Source organism: Bos indicus, chromosome 4 (genome assembly GCF_029378745.1).
Source record: "Bos indicus isolate NIAB-ARS_2022 breed Sahiwal x Tharparkar chromosome 4, NIAB-ARS_B.indTharparkar_mat_pri_1.0, whole genome shotgun sequence".
NCBI classification, from domain to species: Eukaryota; Metazoa; Chordata; class Mammalia; order Artiodactyla; family Bovidae; genus Bos; species Bos indicus.
The window spans coordinates 45,170,616-45,184,985 of record NC_091763.1 but is presented as its reverse complement, the minus strand read 5'-3'; the positions used below and the strand labels follow the sequence as shown (position 1 = coordinate 45,184,985).

General features: G+C 38.9%; 1 protein-coding gene across 2 annotated transcripts in view; it reads left to right on the top strand.

Annotated features, from left to right (window-relative positions):
• Positions 1 to 14,370, top strand: part of RELN (reelin) — a 558,072-nt gene that overhangs the window by 343,616 nt on the left and 200,086 nt on the right. For both annotated transcript variants that reach the window (XM_070787714.1, XM_070787715.1), the window contains 3 exons: positions 2,419 to 2,570; positions 11,986 to 12,098; positions 13,458 to 13,666. In XM_070787714.1, coding sequence (XP_070643815.1) covers positions 2,419 to 2,570; positions 11,986 to 12,098; positions 13,458 to 13,666 — 474 coding nt within the window. The remainder of the gene's footprint in view (positions 1 to 2,418; positions 2,571 to 11,985; positions 12,099 to 13,457; positions 13,667 to 14,370) is intronic.

Here is a 14,370-nt window from a genome sequence, read left to right as displayed (position 1 = left end):
ACTTAGTTACAACTAATAATTAGGAGAAAAAGACTGCTAATCTCATTTCTCACTTGAATAAAACGTTCTTTTAGTCTGTGACAATTCCATCTTTTCCAATTTAATCTTTCATTTTGAAAATACTCTAAAGCAGATGGATGCCTAAAAGGAGTCATCATATGCATCATTTATAACCTTAACTTGCTTTGTGGATCAGTAGACTGAGTGGCTTAATTGGGATAAATGGAGCAGGTAAAAGACCAATGAACCAGTGTGAAATATTCTTGTGTGAGTGGAGAGAGGTTCCTGGTATTTACAGTAGTCTAGTACTATTAGGAGCTGCTTTTCCTTAAATGATTGATATAATCTGTTAAAATACAAAAAAAAAAAAAAAAAATTAACATTTTCTAAACATTTTGATCTCAAACAGTTCAACATAATTGTCTTGGCACAGTACCCTTCTTAGAACTGCAACTACTAAAATAACAGTGAACTAAGAAACAGAATATCTATCTCAATTTCAGAGCCAAACACGCAGTTGGCCTTAGGTAAGCCACTTATGTCTGTGTGTCCCAGTTTCCTCTGTAGGCAAGTTAGTTGTGTGAAAAGCAATGGCCAAATTAGACACAAGCAGAGATAAATACTAAGGAGATACAAGAGTTTTTAAATAGTAAATATTTTTATTCTTTTCTGCATATTTAAATCTCATCCCCTTTCTGGAAACTTGCTAGACTTTTGCCAGGTTGTTTGACTTTTCATGCTATAACTATTTTTAATGTGCAAAATACCATACAAGTATTTATAATATTATGGTACTATCTTTTATGATTTCCTGTTTCCTTAGTTCAAATTTGAGCCTCAATCTCAACTGTTTAAGTGCTTTGAGGATAAAGGCTATTTTGTAGCAGATACACTATACATGTCATGCATGCTAAAGTCACTTCAGTTGTGTCTGACTCTTTGCCACCTTTGGACTGTATCCGCCAGGCTTCTCTGTCACTGGGATTCTCCAGGCAAGAATACTGGAGTGGGTTGCCATGGCCTCCTTCAGGGGATCTTCCAAGCCAGGAATTGAACCCGCGACTCCTAGAGCTCCTGCATTGCAGGCAGATTCCCTACCACGGAGCCACGGGGGAAGTCACACTCTACATAGTATTGATCAAATTTTTCTCCACAGAAAAACTGTAATAGTGAAAAGAATGTGTTTAAAACTTTGTTTAGGAGCTTCCCTGGTGGCTCAGTAGTAAAGAATCAGCCTGCAATGCCAGAGACCTGGGCTTGATCCCTGGGTCAGGAAGATCCCCTGGAGAAGGAAATGGCAACCTACTCCAGTATTCTTACCTGGAAAATCCCATGGACAGAGAAGCCTGGCAGGCTACAGTCCATGGGGTTGCAAAGAGTCTGACATGACTGACCAACTAACACTTTCCCTTTCATTTTCATTATCTAAAACCTGTAGTGCTGCATCTTTGTTGTTGTTCAGTTGCTAAGTCATGTCCAACTCTTTGTGACAGCATGGACTGCAGCACACCAGGCTCCTCTGTCCTCCACAATCTCCCAAAATGTGCTCAAATTCACGGCCGCTGAGATGGTGATGCTGTCTAACCATATCATCCTCCACTGCCCCCTTCTCCTTTGCCTTCAGTCTTTCCCAGCATCAGGGTCTTGTGAGTCTGCTCTTCACATCAGGTGGCCAAAGTATTGGAGCTTCAGCTTCAGCACCAGACCTTCCAATGAATATTCAGGGTTGATTTTCCTCAGGATTGACTGGTTTGATCTCCTTGCTGTCCAAGGAACTCTCAAGAGTGTTCTCCAGCACCATGGTTCAGAATCATCAATTCTTCAGTGCTAAGAGATCCAACCAGTCCATTCTAAAGGAGATCAGTCCTGGGTGTTCTTTGGATGGAATGATGCTAAAGCTGAAACTCCAGTACTTTGGCCACCTCATGCAAAGAATTGACTCATTGGAAAAGACTCTGATGCTGGGAGGGACTGGGGGCAGGAGGAGAAGGGGATGACAGAGGATGAGATGGCTGGATGGCATCACCGACTCGATGGACGTGAGTTTGAGTGAACTCCGGGAGTTGGTGATGGACAGGGAGGCCTGGCGTGCTGCAATTCATGGGGTCTCAAAGAGTCGGACATGACTGAGCGACTGAACTGAACTGAACTGAAGCCTTCTTTCTGGTCCAACTGAATGCAGAGTTCCAGAGAGTAACAAGGAGAGATAAGACCTTCTTAAATGAACAATGTAAAGAGATAGAGGACAGTAAAATAAAGGGAAAGACTAGAGATCTCTTCAAGGAAATTGGAGATACCACATCTTTATTTCAGAATTATTTATTACTAAGTAAATATTCCTCATTAAAAATAAAATGTTATACTCTATAAAGCTTTGACTTAATATTCTAACTGTTAGTGTTTGTCATTTTTTTAAAGGTGGGATATCGTGGGAGCTGTCATTGGTACAGAATGTGGAACAATAGAATCAGGTTTATCAATGGTCTTCCTCAAAGATGGAGAGAGGAAAATATGTACCCCCTACTTGGACACTACTGGTTACGGGAACCTGAGGTTTTACTTTGTTATGGGTAGGTACCTTTTGAACAAATTTTATTGTTCAAAATAGGGCAAATTCTAGATCGTCATCTATTCCTGAGGAAGTAAGGCTGTTTGTTTTCTACATTATAAAATAAAAATTCATGAACTGTGACTACTACTGGTTGGGCAAAATTGGTGCTCACATCTGCCTCACACCAGCCCTGCTAGAACCATCCTGAACAGAAGCTAGTCTTGTTCTTACATGACTATACCTAAAGACAAAATGCCTTAAAACCTTCTTTCCACATCTACTGCAGTGGTCATAGCTGAAAAGACAATGAGAGAGAAGCTAAGAACAAAGTAACTCCTTTGTCCAAAGCCTCTAGCCTCTCCAAAATATAGTCAACCAAGTGAATCATTTGTTTTAAATGGATATCTCATCATTGCATAGCTGTTTTGTTGTGGGAAGCTAAGAAAGAAACAATTAATAATACTTTTTAATACTTTAATAATATCCTCTACTTTATAATATGGTGGTAAGCACAGAAAAAAAAGTACATTTAAAGTGTTATTTTTCTTCAGATGATTGCAGAGCAAATAAATAGTTAAAAATTTAGAAAAATACCGAAGGAGGAATTAGGGGTTGAACTGTGTGTCCTCTCAAATTTATCATTTTTGTCAGCAAGAGCCACAGCGACATACTCTTTACTGGATGTCATTCCAAAAATGTGAGTAGGTGTCACATGCCTTCTTTGTTAAATGACTGGAAAAGCACAGGCCACACCTGGAAGTGAAGCAGGAAATAAACATTGTCTACCTTTGACCTTACTAGCAAAGATGTCAATTCATCAGGACAAACAAGCCTCCCAAGTCTAGGCTTCTGCACTGGCCATTATTTCTCTCACATTCCTCACTTCCTACAGCTCAGAGTGGCAAAGCAAACTTCCAGTTGTATCATGTTGTCAAATACATTGCCTGTGTGATGCTACCTCACCTTCAATAATGATACATTTGATTACAAGGATGTTGTGGATATAAACCATAATAATGTAATCTTCCTGCCATAAAGATATCCTCACCTTGACTCTGAAATGAGTTATATAAAGACCCAGACCTCAGTTTCTTAATCTTTTTAAAATTTTAAAGAGAATAAATTTTAATTTTTTCTTTTTTAGAAAGAAATTTTAAGAATTTAATAAATTAATTTCCTTTAAATAGAATTCAAACAGGCTCTCAGTTTATTAAGACTGATTCCTGGGAAACCTTAAGAACCACTCCCCATCCAGCAAATTATAATAAACATTTAATATGCCAGTCTAATTTAAATATTTTTGCTTTTTCATATTTTCATTTTTTACATAATATTTTTGAATTCTTCATTTTTCATAGTAAATTATGGTAAATCAACCCATTGCACTGCCTTTGGTATAAGAGATTGTCATCTTGATCTTATAACAGATCAAGTTATCTTTAATTATTTCTAGGACAAAGCAGATTATTAATGAATCGATTAAAATTACATTGACTCTGAGGAAAACATTCACTTGAATGGGCCCAAAGTACATTATCCCAAATAAAAGCTCTCCATTCAATTAAAAAATTTAATGAATTCCTATTGAATGTAGAACACTGAGCTGGCATACATGGAGACTACAGCTAGAGAAAATAATGCCACCTAAATCACAGAGCTGCTGATCAGTGAGTTGCAAAGACCTAAAATGGTGTCTAATAAATAATTAAGACTCAATGTATTTTTATTTTTTTGTATATAAAAATTACTTTGAGTTCTTGCCCACAAGTAATATCTAACTATGAAAGAGATTGCAGTTGGGCTGTAAAGGAATAAAAATGTTACAGAAGTGCAAAGGAAGATCTGAATATTGCCATGGAGATGGGATTAGGGTAAAGCTTTGTGAAATAGATGGTATTTGAACTGGGCCTTGAAGGTTTAAGCTAAGCCAGCATTTTGACCAAAAGCACAAATATAAAGGTACATGACGTGTTTAGAGATGGGTGATTTTCCCAGTATAGTTGAAAGGAAAGACATAAACTGGAACTAGAATCCTGAACTGAAGCCAGAGAAGCAACTGACTTCAATATCATACTGAAGAATTTAGATTCTCTTACTCTAGGCAACATGGAGCTGTCAGATAATTTCTGTCAGTTCTATAAAATATTCTCATCTTTGTTTTAGAAATGTAATTCTGGCATAGTGTGAAGGAAAGACTGAAACAATCAGAAATTAGAAGATAGAATACCAAGTAGGATAGGGTTGCCAGATTTATTGCGGGGTCACTACGAACAAAGCTAGTGGAGGTGATGGAATTCAGTTGAGCTATTTCAAATCCTGAAAGATGATGCTGTGAAGCGCTGCACTCAGTATGCCAGCAAATCTGGAAAACTCAGCAGTGACCATAGGACAGGAAAAGGTCAGTTTTCATTCCAATCCCAAAAAAAGGCAATGCCAAAGAATGCTCAAACTACTGCACAATTGCACTCATCTCACACGCTAGTAAAGTGATGCTTAAAATTCTCCAAGCCAGGCTTCAGCAATACGTGAACCATGAACTTCCAAATGTTCAAGTGGGTTTTAGAAAAGGCAGGGGAACCAGAGATCAAACTGCCAACATCCGCTGGATCATGGAAAAAGCAAGAGAGTTCCAGAAAAACATCTATTTCTGCCTTATTGACTATGCCAAAGCCTTTGACTGTGTGGATCGCAATAAACTGTAGAAAATTCTGAAAGAGATGGGAATACCAGACCACCTGACCTGCCTCTTGAGAAACCTGTATGCAGGTCAGGAAGCAACAGTTAGAACTGGACATGGAACAACAGACTGGGTCCAAATAGAGAAAGGAGTACGTCAAGGCTGTATACTGTCACCCTGCTTATTTAACTTCTATGCCGAGTACATCATGAGAAATGCTGGGCTGGAAGAAACACAAGCTGGAATCAAGATTTCTGGGAGAAATATCAATAACCTCAGATATGCAAATGACACCACCCTTATGGCAGAAAGTGAAGAAAACTAAAGAGACTCTTGATGAAAGTGAAAGAGGAGAGTGAAAAAGTTGGCTTAAAGCTCAACATTCAGAAAACTAAGATCATGGCCATCTGTTCCCATCACTTCATGGGAAATAGATGGGGAAACAGTGTCAGACTTTATTTTTGGGGGCGCCAAAATCACTGCAGATGGTGATTGCAGCCATGAAATTAAAAGACGCCTACTCCTTTGAAGGAAAGTTATGACCAACCTAAATAGCATATTCAAAAGCAGAGACATTACTTTGTCCAAAAAAGTCCATCTAGTCAAAGCTATGGTTTTTCCAGTGGTCATGTACAAGTGTGAGAGTTGGACTATAAAGAAAGCTGAGCACCAAAGAATGGATGCTTTTTAAGTGTGGTGTTGGAGAAGACTCTTGAGAGTCCCTTGGACTGCAAGGAGATCCAACCAGTCCATCCTAAAGATCAGTCCTGGGTATTCATTGGAAGGACTGATGCTAAAGCTGAAACTCCAGTACTTTGGCCACCTGATGCGAAGAACTGACTCATTGGAAAAGACCCTGATGCTGGGAAAGATTGAGGGCAGGAGGAGAAGGGGATGACAGAGGATAACATGGTTGGATGGCATCACCAACACAATGGACATGGGTTTGGGTGGAGGGTGTTGGTGATGGACAGGGAGGCCTGGCGTGCTGAGGTTCATGGGGTCACAAAGAATCGGACATGACTGAGTGACTGAACTGAAACTGAGACTGAGAGACTTATTTAAATTTGAATTTCAGATAAACAACAAGTAACTTTTTGTATAGGGGTTGGTCCTGCAAAGTATTTTAGTTGGCAGCCCTAAATTATGGAGGCTATTGCACTGATCCAAGCAACAAAGAAATTACAGTGATGGTGGCAATAATGTGAAGGAGGGACAGAGATAGAATAACTGGAGAAGAGCCAACTGAAGTTCATGCTCAGCTGACTGGGGATGGTGAGAGCAGTCTTGGAGCGAACTCAGATTTCTGTATAAGATGATTGGAAGAATGATGCCATTTCCCAAAATTGCTATTTTCAAAAATAATAATAATTATGATAAAGAGAAAATGTGTAGTAGAGGGTTTTATATTATTAGATATGTTGAGGTTGGGGGATCTGGAAGGCGATATAAGCACAGAAATTCTAGTCAGGGTCTAAATCAGATTTGAAAGTTGTCAGGATGCAGGTGATAACTTGAGCCACTAAAGTCACTGTGCTCTCCCAAGCAGGAGACAGAGTAGGACATGAAAACTCTGTAGGGAGAACCCTCATCTAGGTGTAGGTAGAAGGACAAGGAGAGACAAAGTACACTGAGAAAAAGCATAAGGAAATGCAGGAGGAAGTCATGATTCTGTGCTACAGGAGGAAGGGGAGGGAGTGGTTCAGGGGTGGGATGACTAGGAGGTGATCAGCAGTGGAGGAATGCCACAGAGACAAAAGGCAACCAGGACAGGCGGAGAGCCCATCTGTGATTCCTCATGGTAATGTACCTGGGAAGCCAAAGTATATAGAGTTAAGAGAAATAGAGATGGCTCACTGACAGAGAACTGCTCTTTCAAGAAGTTAATCAGTAAACACATGGAATGGGGTCTGATCTTGAGGAGAAGGTAGAATCCAGCAAAGGTGTGTTTAGGTTAGGATAGGCTGGGATAGGCTAGGACAGGATGACAGCAGGATAGGTAGAATAAGACTGGATACTGCAGGAAATGACTTAAAGACTTGGGTGAAAGTGAAAGTGTTAGTCACTCAGTCGTGTCTGGCTCTTTGCAACCCCATGGACTGTAGCTCACCAGGCTCCTCTGCCCATGGGATTTTCCCAACAAGAATGCTGCAATGTGTTGCCATTCCCTTTCCCAGGGGATCTTCCCCCAGGTCATCCGCATTGCAGGTGGATCGTTTACCATCTGAACCACTAGAAAAGAATATGGGAAACGATTTAAGTTATGATAGATAGTTTATAAGTAACCCCTCACTAAGTACTGTGCCTTAGGAAAATCAGTAGCCAATTGTTAATCTAGGACAGATCACATTCCCTTCTTCTCAGACACTGCCTATGTGTCCTTCCTGATTTCATCCTTTGGCTCATATCAATCTGCTATGACTATTATTTCTGGAAAATTTGCTGAACTTTTTAAGTTTGGTTCACGGTCTGTTTCCTTTATTCACACATTCACGGTCTGTTTCCTTTATTCACACATTCTCAAATTCATTGAGGACTAGTATCCAGCACTGTTCTTAGAGCCAGAATGCAATGATCATGACAAAAGTAATCTAATATACATCATTCGTTTGGGGTTTTTAAATTTTCTTTATTATTTCTTCAATAAATATATACTAAGCATCTCCTATATATCCCACTCTCTTCTTCTACACTTGTATTTCTTTTCTCTGAATTTTGGCTGCAGTTATGGCAACACAACACATTTGATTGCTAATTATCATTCTTTTACGTATGTTATTAGTTACTTGCCAAATTACAGACTTTTTGAGGTCAGGGCTCAATTGAACCTTTAGGTCCAATATCCTGCACACAGTAAATAACAAAACCACTTTCTTAATGTAAAAAAAATGTCTTAAAAAGCTGTTAATACCTAAAACAGGATTTAAAATATTTTAAAACTTAACTGTCCATCTAGTTTCTATTGAAATCTTCTGTACTTTAATTGCTGTACAAAATGCCTCTTGAGTCATACCTTTCCACAATACATCAAAGTGAATGAAGCTGAAGAAGAATCTGTATCTTTCTGAAGGAGCTGCTGTCACTGAAACTTCACAGAACTGATAAATTGCCCCCAGAGGGATCTTTCAGATAAAGTCTGTCATCGTTTTAAAGTCTTGGCTCCTTTTGGACTTTCTTCTTCTGTCATTCTGGGCTGGATGAAACTCCCACGTGGGTTTCTATTCTCTCTGAAAGGCAGATGCAGTTCACGAACTGTTCTTGAGAGAGCAGAGAGGGTTTACAGGGAACAAATTAATGAAATTAGAGAGAACTGATGGTTCAGTTCCTGTGTCTCTAGATGTGGTGCTTTAAACCCATAATGCCTGTGACCTTTCACCTTTTTTGTTCTTTTTGGTAAGTCTTTTATATTGGCTCAATAACCAGTTTTTAAAAAGATAATTTAGTTTTCATGTAGCTCTTTCCCCCTACCTCCCAAGACTACCCTGTAGAATGGCTTGGTTAACTGTATTTACTATAACCTTGAACTGTGCAGTGATATGCAAAAATGTAATATCAGATGTCAAAATCATGATCTTCTCTTTACAGGTTGTTGCCCTTGAACAATAAACATCTTTTAGAATGAGGTCTACATTATCACTATATCTGGCTTCCCTATTCTCAGTTCAGATTACTTAGCTCAGTAAATATTTGTTGTATGGGAAGTTACATATGTCTAACAGATGTAACATGCCAAATTTAACAAATACCAATACCCAAGTTTCTTGTGTTATCATGTACTTTCTTATACTGGTCCTTGGGATTTTCCAGGCAAGAATACTGGAATGGGTTGTCATTTCCTTCTCCAGGGGATCTTCCCAGGGCTTGAACCCAGGGCTCCCACATTGCAGGCAGATTTTTTGCCATCTGAGCCACCAGGGAAGCCCCACACTTGCTTACACTTACGTTACATATGTCTGACAGATGTAATGTGCCAGTTTTAACAAATACCAGCACCCAAGGTACTTCTGTTATCATGTTCTTTCTTATACTGGTCAGGTTCTAACTTTCTTATTTAACATCACATTTCAGTAATTTCTACCCAAGATCAGATCCCAGTTATCCAGGTTGAGTTTAAATCAGACATTTGCCATAAATGACACTTTATTTATTTATACAGATGGTGAGTCTCATCCATTATTTATTGACTTTACTAGATTAACTCTTAAAGGGTAATCTTATTCTGGAGTTTTTGAGTTTGCTTTTTGTGTCACTGTAGACTATTAGGGCGGAGAAGGCAATGGCAACCCACTCCAGTACTCTTGCCTGGAAACTCCCAGGACAGAGGAGCCTGGTGGACTGCAGTCAGTGGGGTCGTGAAGAGTCAGACATGACTGAGTGACTTCACTTTCAATTTTCACTTTCATGCATTGGAGAAGGAAATGACAACCTACTCCAGTGTTCTTGCCTGGAGAATCCCAGGGATGGGGGAGCCCGGTGGGGTGCCGTCTATGGGGTCGCACAGAGTTGGACACGACTGAAGCAACTTAGCAGCAGCAGCAGCAGAGTATTAGGGACAAAAATTTCCTGTAGATAAAAATTAAGATTAATAGTGTTTGATTTAAGAACTGGAAGAGATTTTTCTCGAAAGGTAATAATAATAAAATTAGAAATTAATATTATAAATTTTGGACCTTAGGGCTAGAACGTTTGCCAGGAAATCTGTGTCGCCACTCCTGCTATTATGTTTGGTGTTGTTATGAAGGATAATGGTGGGTGGGGAGAAGTTTCTAGCTAGACAAGTAATCCTTTAAAATCCAGGTTAGGTGGTGATGGTTTAGTCGCTAAGTCTGACTCTTGCGGCCCCATGGACTGTAGCCTGCCAGGCTCCCCTGTCCATGGGATTCTCCAGGCAAGAATCCAGGGAAAGTAGGTGGTTTCTGAGTTCTTGATCCTCCATGAACTAAAAACTGCACGCCTTATAGTAAAAGGCAAGTTTCTTGCTTAATGGTTTTGCAAGAGCCATCAGTCACTGTGTAAAACAGCCAGAAAAAGATACATTTCTAGAAACTAACTAGCATGAGCATCTCTTTGGACAAAATGGAACAAAAAAGAAAGGCTAAGAAGGGAGCAGAAAAAAGAATTCTGTATCTGTAAGAAGAAAACCATTACAAATTCAAATTAAGTATGAAAAGATCTCTACTGCTCATAGACAAAGGACAAAAGAAGTTTGACCACAATTGTGTAAGATTGAAATAGGCCAGAGGGTAGGTATCACAACTGTCAAGAGATTAACACAAGAGGGTAAAGGAAAATATTTTACCCAAACCCCATCTCCCTCTCTGCAAGGTCTTCTCCACTGTGTTTGTGTCTTTTCCTCTTCTGTATCTTACAAGGACATTAGTCATTGAATTTCCGAGCCATCTAGATAATCCAGAATGATCTCATCTCAGTGGCACCCCACTCCAGTACTCTTGCCTGGAAAATCCCATGGGTGGAGGAGCCCGGTAGGCTGCAGTCCATGGGGTCGCTAAGAGTTGGACAGGACTTGGCGACTTCACTTTCACTTTTCACTTTCATGCATTGGAGAAGGAAATGGCAACCCTCTCCAGTGTTCTTGCCTGGAGAATCCCAGGGACGGGGAGCCTGGTGGGCTGCCGTCTGTGGGGTTGCACAGAGTCGAACACGACTGACGCGACTTAGCGGTAGCAGCAACAAGATCTTTATGTGAATTACCTCTGCAATGACACAGTTTCCAAATAAAGGCATTTTCACAGGTTCTAGGATGCTAGGACATAGACATATCTTTTTTAAAACCACCATTCAACCCACCACAGAAAATATCATTAAATAAATAAATAAAATCCAGGTTAAACAGACAGTTGATAGAAGCCGCAAGAATAAAGGTTATTGGCCCAATGCAATAGTGAAAGAAATAGAGGGTCAAAGTTTAAAACTTAATATCAACTCCTGGTTCTTCCACCAACTAGTTAAATGATCTTCAGTTTCTGGTACTTGCATGATTAATCCAGTTGCATCATCAGAATAATCTTAATCACCTCTCAAAGTCTAACTTTATATCATTTCATATGACTGTAAAGTAGTGCGATAGGGAATAAACTACTCTATATATCTTCAAACAATCAAATGAGGTACCAAAAGTAAAAATGTAAAATGAGTTGCATCTAAAATACAAATAGCTAATATGTACTAAAATATTAAAGGTACTACATATAACCATTTAAGTAACACTACTTCAGTAATCCTTGATTCAGTGACTCACCACACTTTTTAAAAATCATAATCAATAGTTTCTGAACTTTGACCACAAAGACCTCAAATATAAAAAAGTAATGGTTTGGGGAGCACAGGAATACCTGTGGCGGATTCATTTCGATGTTGGGCAAAACTAATACAATATTGTAAAGTTTAAAAATAAAATAAAATTTAAAAAAAGTAATGGTTTATTAAAAAGCAGAGCACATTTATTTAGTAACAGTTAAAATAGGGACCTGTAGTCACAGTTTGTTGCAAACTATTATTTGTGTAATAGTTTGGTAAATAGTTACTTTGGCCTTCAAAAATGTGAAGTCTTTGATCTTTAGCATGGCCTATCTGAACTATCTTCGTAAATTATTTCTTTGGATCTGGTTACTTTGTTTAGGGTCATTCTTAAGTGACATCTGGGTTTTAAAATTTTGTTTTTGTTCTAATATTTAACACTATATTTGATATGTTCATGGGTGCAAATTGGTACTAACACTTAAAATTCTGTGTGCAGGAGGGATTTGTGATCCTGGAGACTCTCATGAAAATGATGTTGCCCTGTATGCGAAAACTGAAGGAAGAAAAGAACACATTACACTGGATACTCTTTCCTATTCCTCATACAAGGTACATACACATCCCAATCTGTGTGTCGGATGGCCCCACCCCAGTTCAAGTGAAAACCGTGAAGACTCTGCTAAATGCAGAGGATAAATCTCTCTTCTGGTAGTCCAGGAAGTTGCCACATTTCTTTAACAGTGACATGGACGTTATTTTAGCATTCACTTTTTTCCTGATATAAAGAAAAAGATGAAATTTTATCAGGAAGATTGAATTATAGCCCATCAGAGACAATAAGGTGGAGCCCAATGAGCTAACAATTATTCTTGTCCCTAAGAAAACTCTTAACAGTGACTCTACCTGTGAAGCCTTACAGACTTGCTATCTGGCATAGTGAGCGTTAATCCAGCATTTGCAGTTTCCTAGGCAAAAGACATGGTAGAAGTATTTGCTAAATCACTTCAGTCGTGTCTGACTCCATGTGACCCTATGAACTGCAGCCTGCCAGGCTCCTCTGTCCATGGGGATTCTCCAGGCAAGAATACTGGAGTAGGTAGCCATGCCCTTCTCCAGGGGATCTTCCTGACCCAGAGATCAAACCCACGTCTCATATGCATTGGCAGGCAGGTTCTTTACCACTAGTGCCACCTGGGAAGACCCAGTAGAAGTATAGATTGTTACTACCTTTGCTTTTTTCTCTTTGCTAATTTGAGCCAGAGAGCCAGTACTTTAAAAAGCTTGAACAAAGCCAGCATCTAGCATCTCATAGTTTAAGTCAGGAAGACAGAAGATAAACATCAAGGCTAGATAGGTAACAACCAAAGAAAGTATCCAACATACCCCACATGCTAGGGTCACCCAAGTCATACTGTTTGGAATTTTATTAATGTACAGTTTTTTTCAGCTATAACTAGGTAGGGTTATACTTGCACTGGTCAGCTGCATGCCTCAGACCAAATCAATTATGTAAATTATCATGGATTAACTCATTGGCTATGGGTGTTTCTGCTTAGAGTCCTATTTTTGGAATACCTGATTTGGCAAAGAATTTATATTACTTGAATACACTTTAGAAGATTGATTAATGTCAAGTTGCCTTTGTCTAGTGCAAAGGTAGATAAAATGGATACATTAGCTTTGATAACTTTAAAGACCTTAAGGCAATTTATCTTCAGGTAGAAAGAGTCTGACCAGTCACACACTGAGTTTCAGGTGTCGGCAAAGGAGGAATTCTGAGTGATTAAAATGAGTGTCCCCTAAGGACAGCATCTTTGATGTGAAATAACAAATGGAATAAGCAGAATATTGCTTGGTGCTTAATAAATGGCAGTTGTATGCATAGTAATTGTAAGTTGAATCTTGGAGAATTCACACTGATTCCCATAAGGAAGATTATGAGTGATTTTGGTTTCCTTTGTTTTGAAGGTTCCATCTTTGGTTTCTGTAGTCATCAATCCTGATCTTCAGACTCCTGCTACCAAATTTTGTCTCAGGCAAAAGAACCATCAAGGATATAATAGGAATGTCTGGGCTGTAGATTTTTTCCACGTCTTACCTGTTCTCCCTTCTACAATGTCTCACATGATACAGTTTTCTATTAATCTGGGATGTGGAACACAGCAGCCTGGGAACAGGTAGGAAGCTACATTCTGTGTGTGTGGACAAATTAACAATGAACACATGAACTTGGCTATTCAATCAGAGCAACTTCTTAGTAAGTTGTCAACTTAATTTTTAATTTTTAATAAAGTATCTATTAATAAAATACAAATTTCCCCCCAAGGGAAAAAGAAAATTTCTTTAAATAATACAGAGAGTATGATTAGATAGATTTTAAGTAGAAATGACTTTATTCTAAGAAGTTGATCTTAGGTGTCAAAGTGTTTGGATTAGCTCTGGTAGCCACCCATTCCAACAGATTGCAGAGAGAGAAGAAAAAACAAATAACTGAAAAAATGTTTGACCCCATGTAGTTTAGTGGCCCCCTAATAATAGACACAGAAATCAACTAGCACTTCAAGAGCTATGAATTCTCAGTTTTACTTGCTGAAGTGTTGCTCTTCTCCTTCCTACGGATTTTGTCAGTCTCACGTTCACAGAATGAAGTAGCAGTGTGAGACATGGTAATTGCCTTGCCATCTATCAAATTCAGAAGCACAATCTCAAGTTACCATTTGCTGTCTTTAAAACATCGTTCATTTCTATTAGCAGTAATTTAACTGCTTGCACTTTGAAGGCTGGCCAGACTTCAGTAGAGGGGAAAACAATCACTTTGGAAACAGCATCTTAAATTTTTTTACACTAGTTCTACAGATGTTTAATATACTTCTCCAGAGAT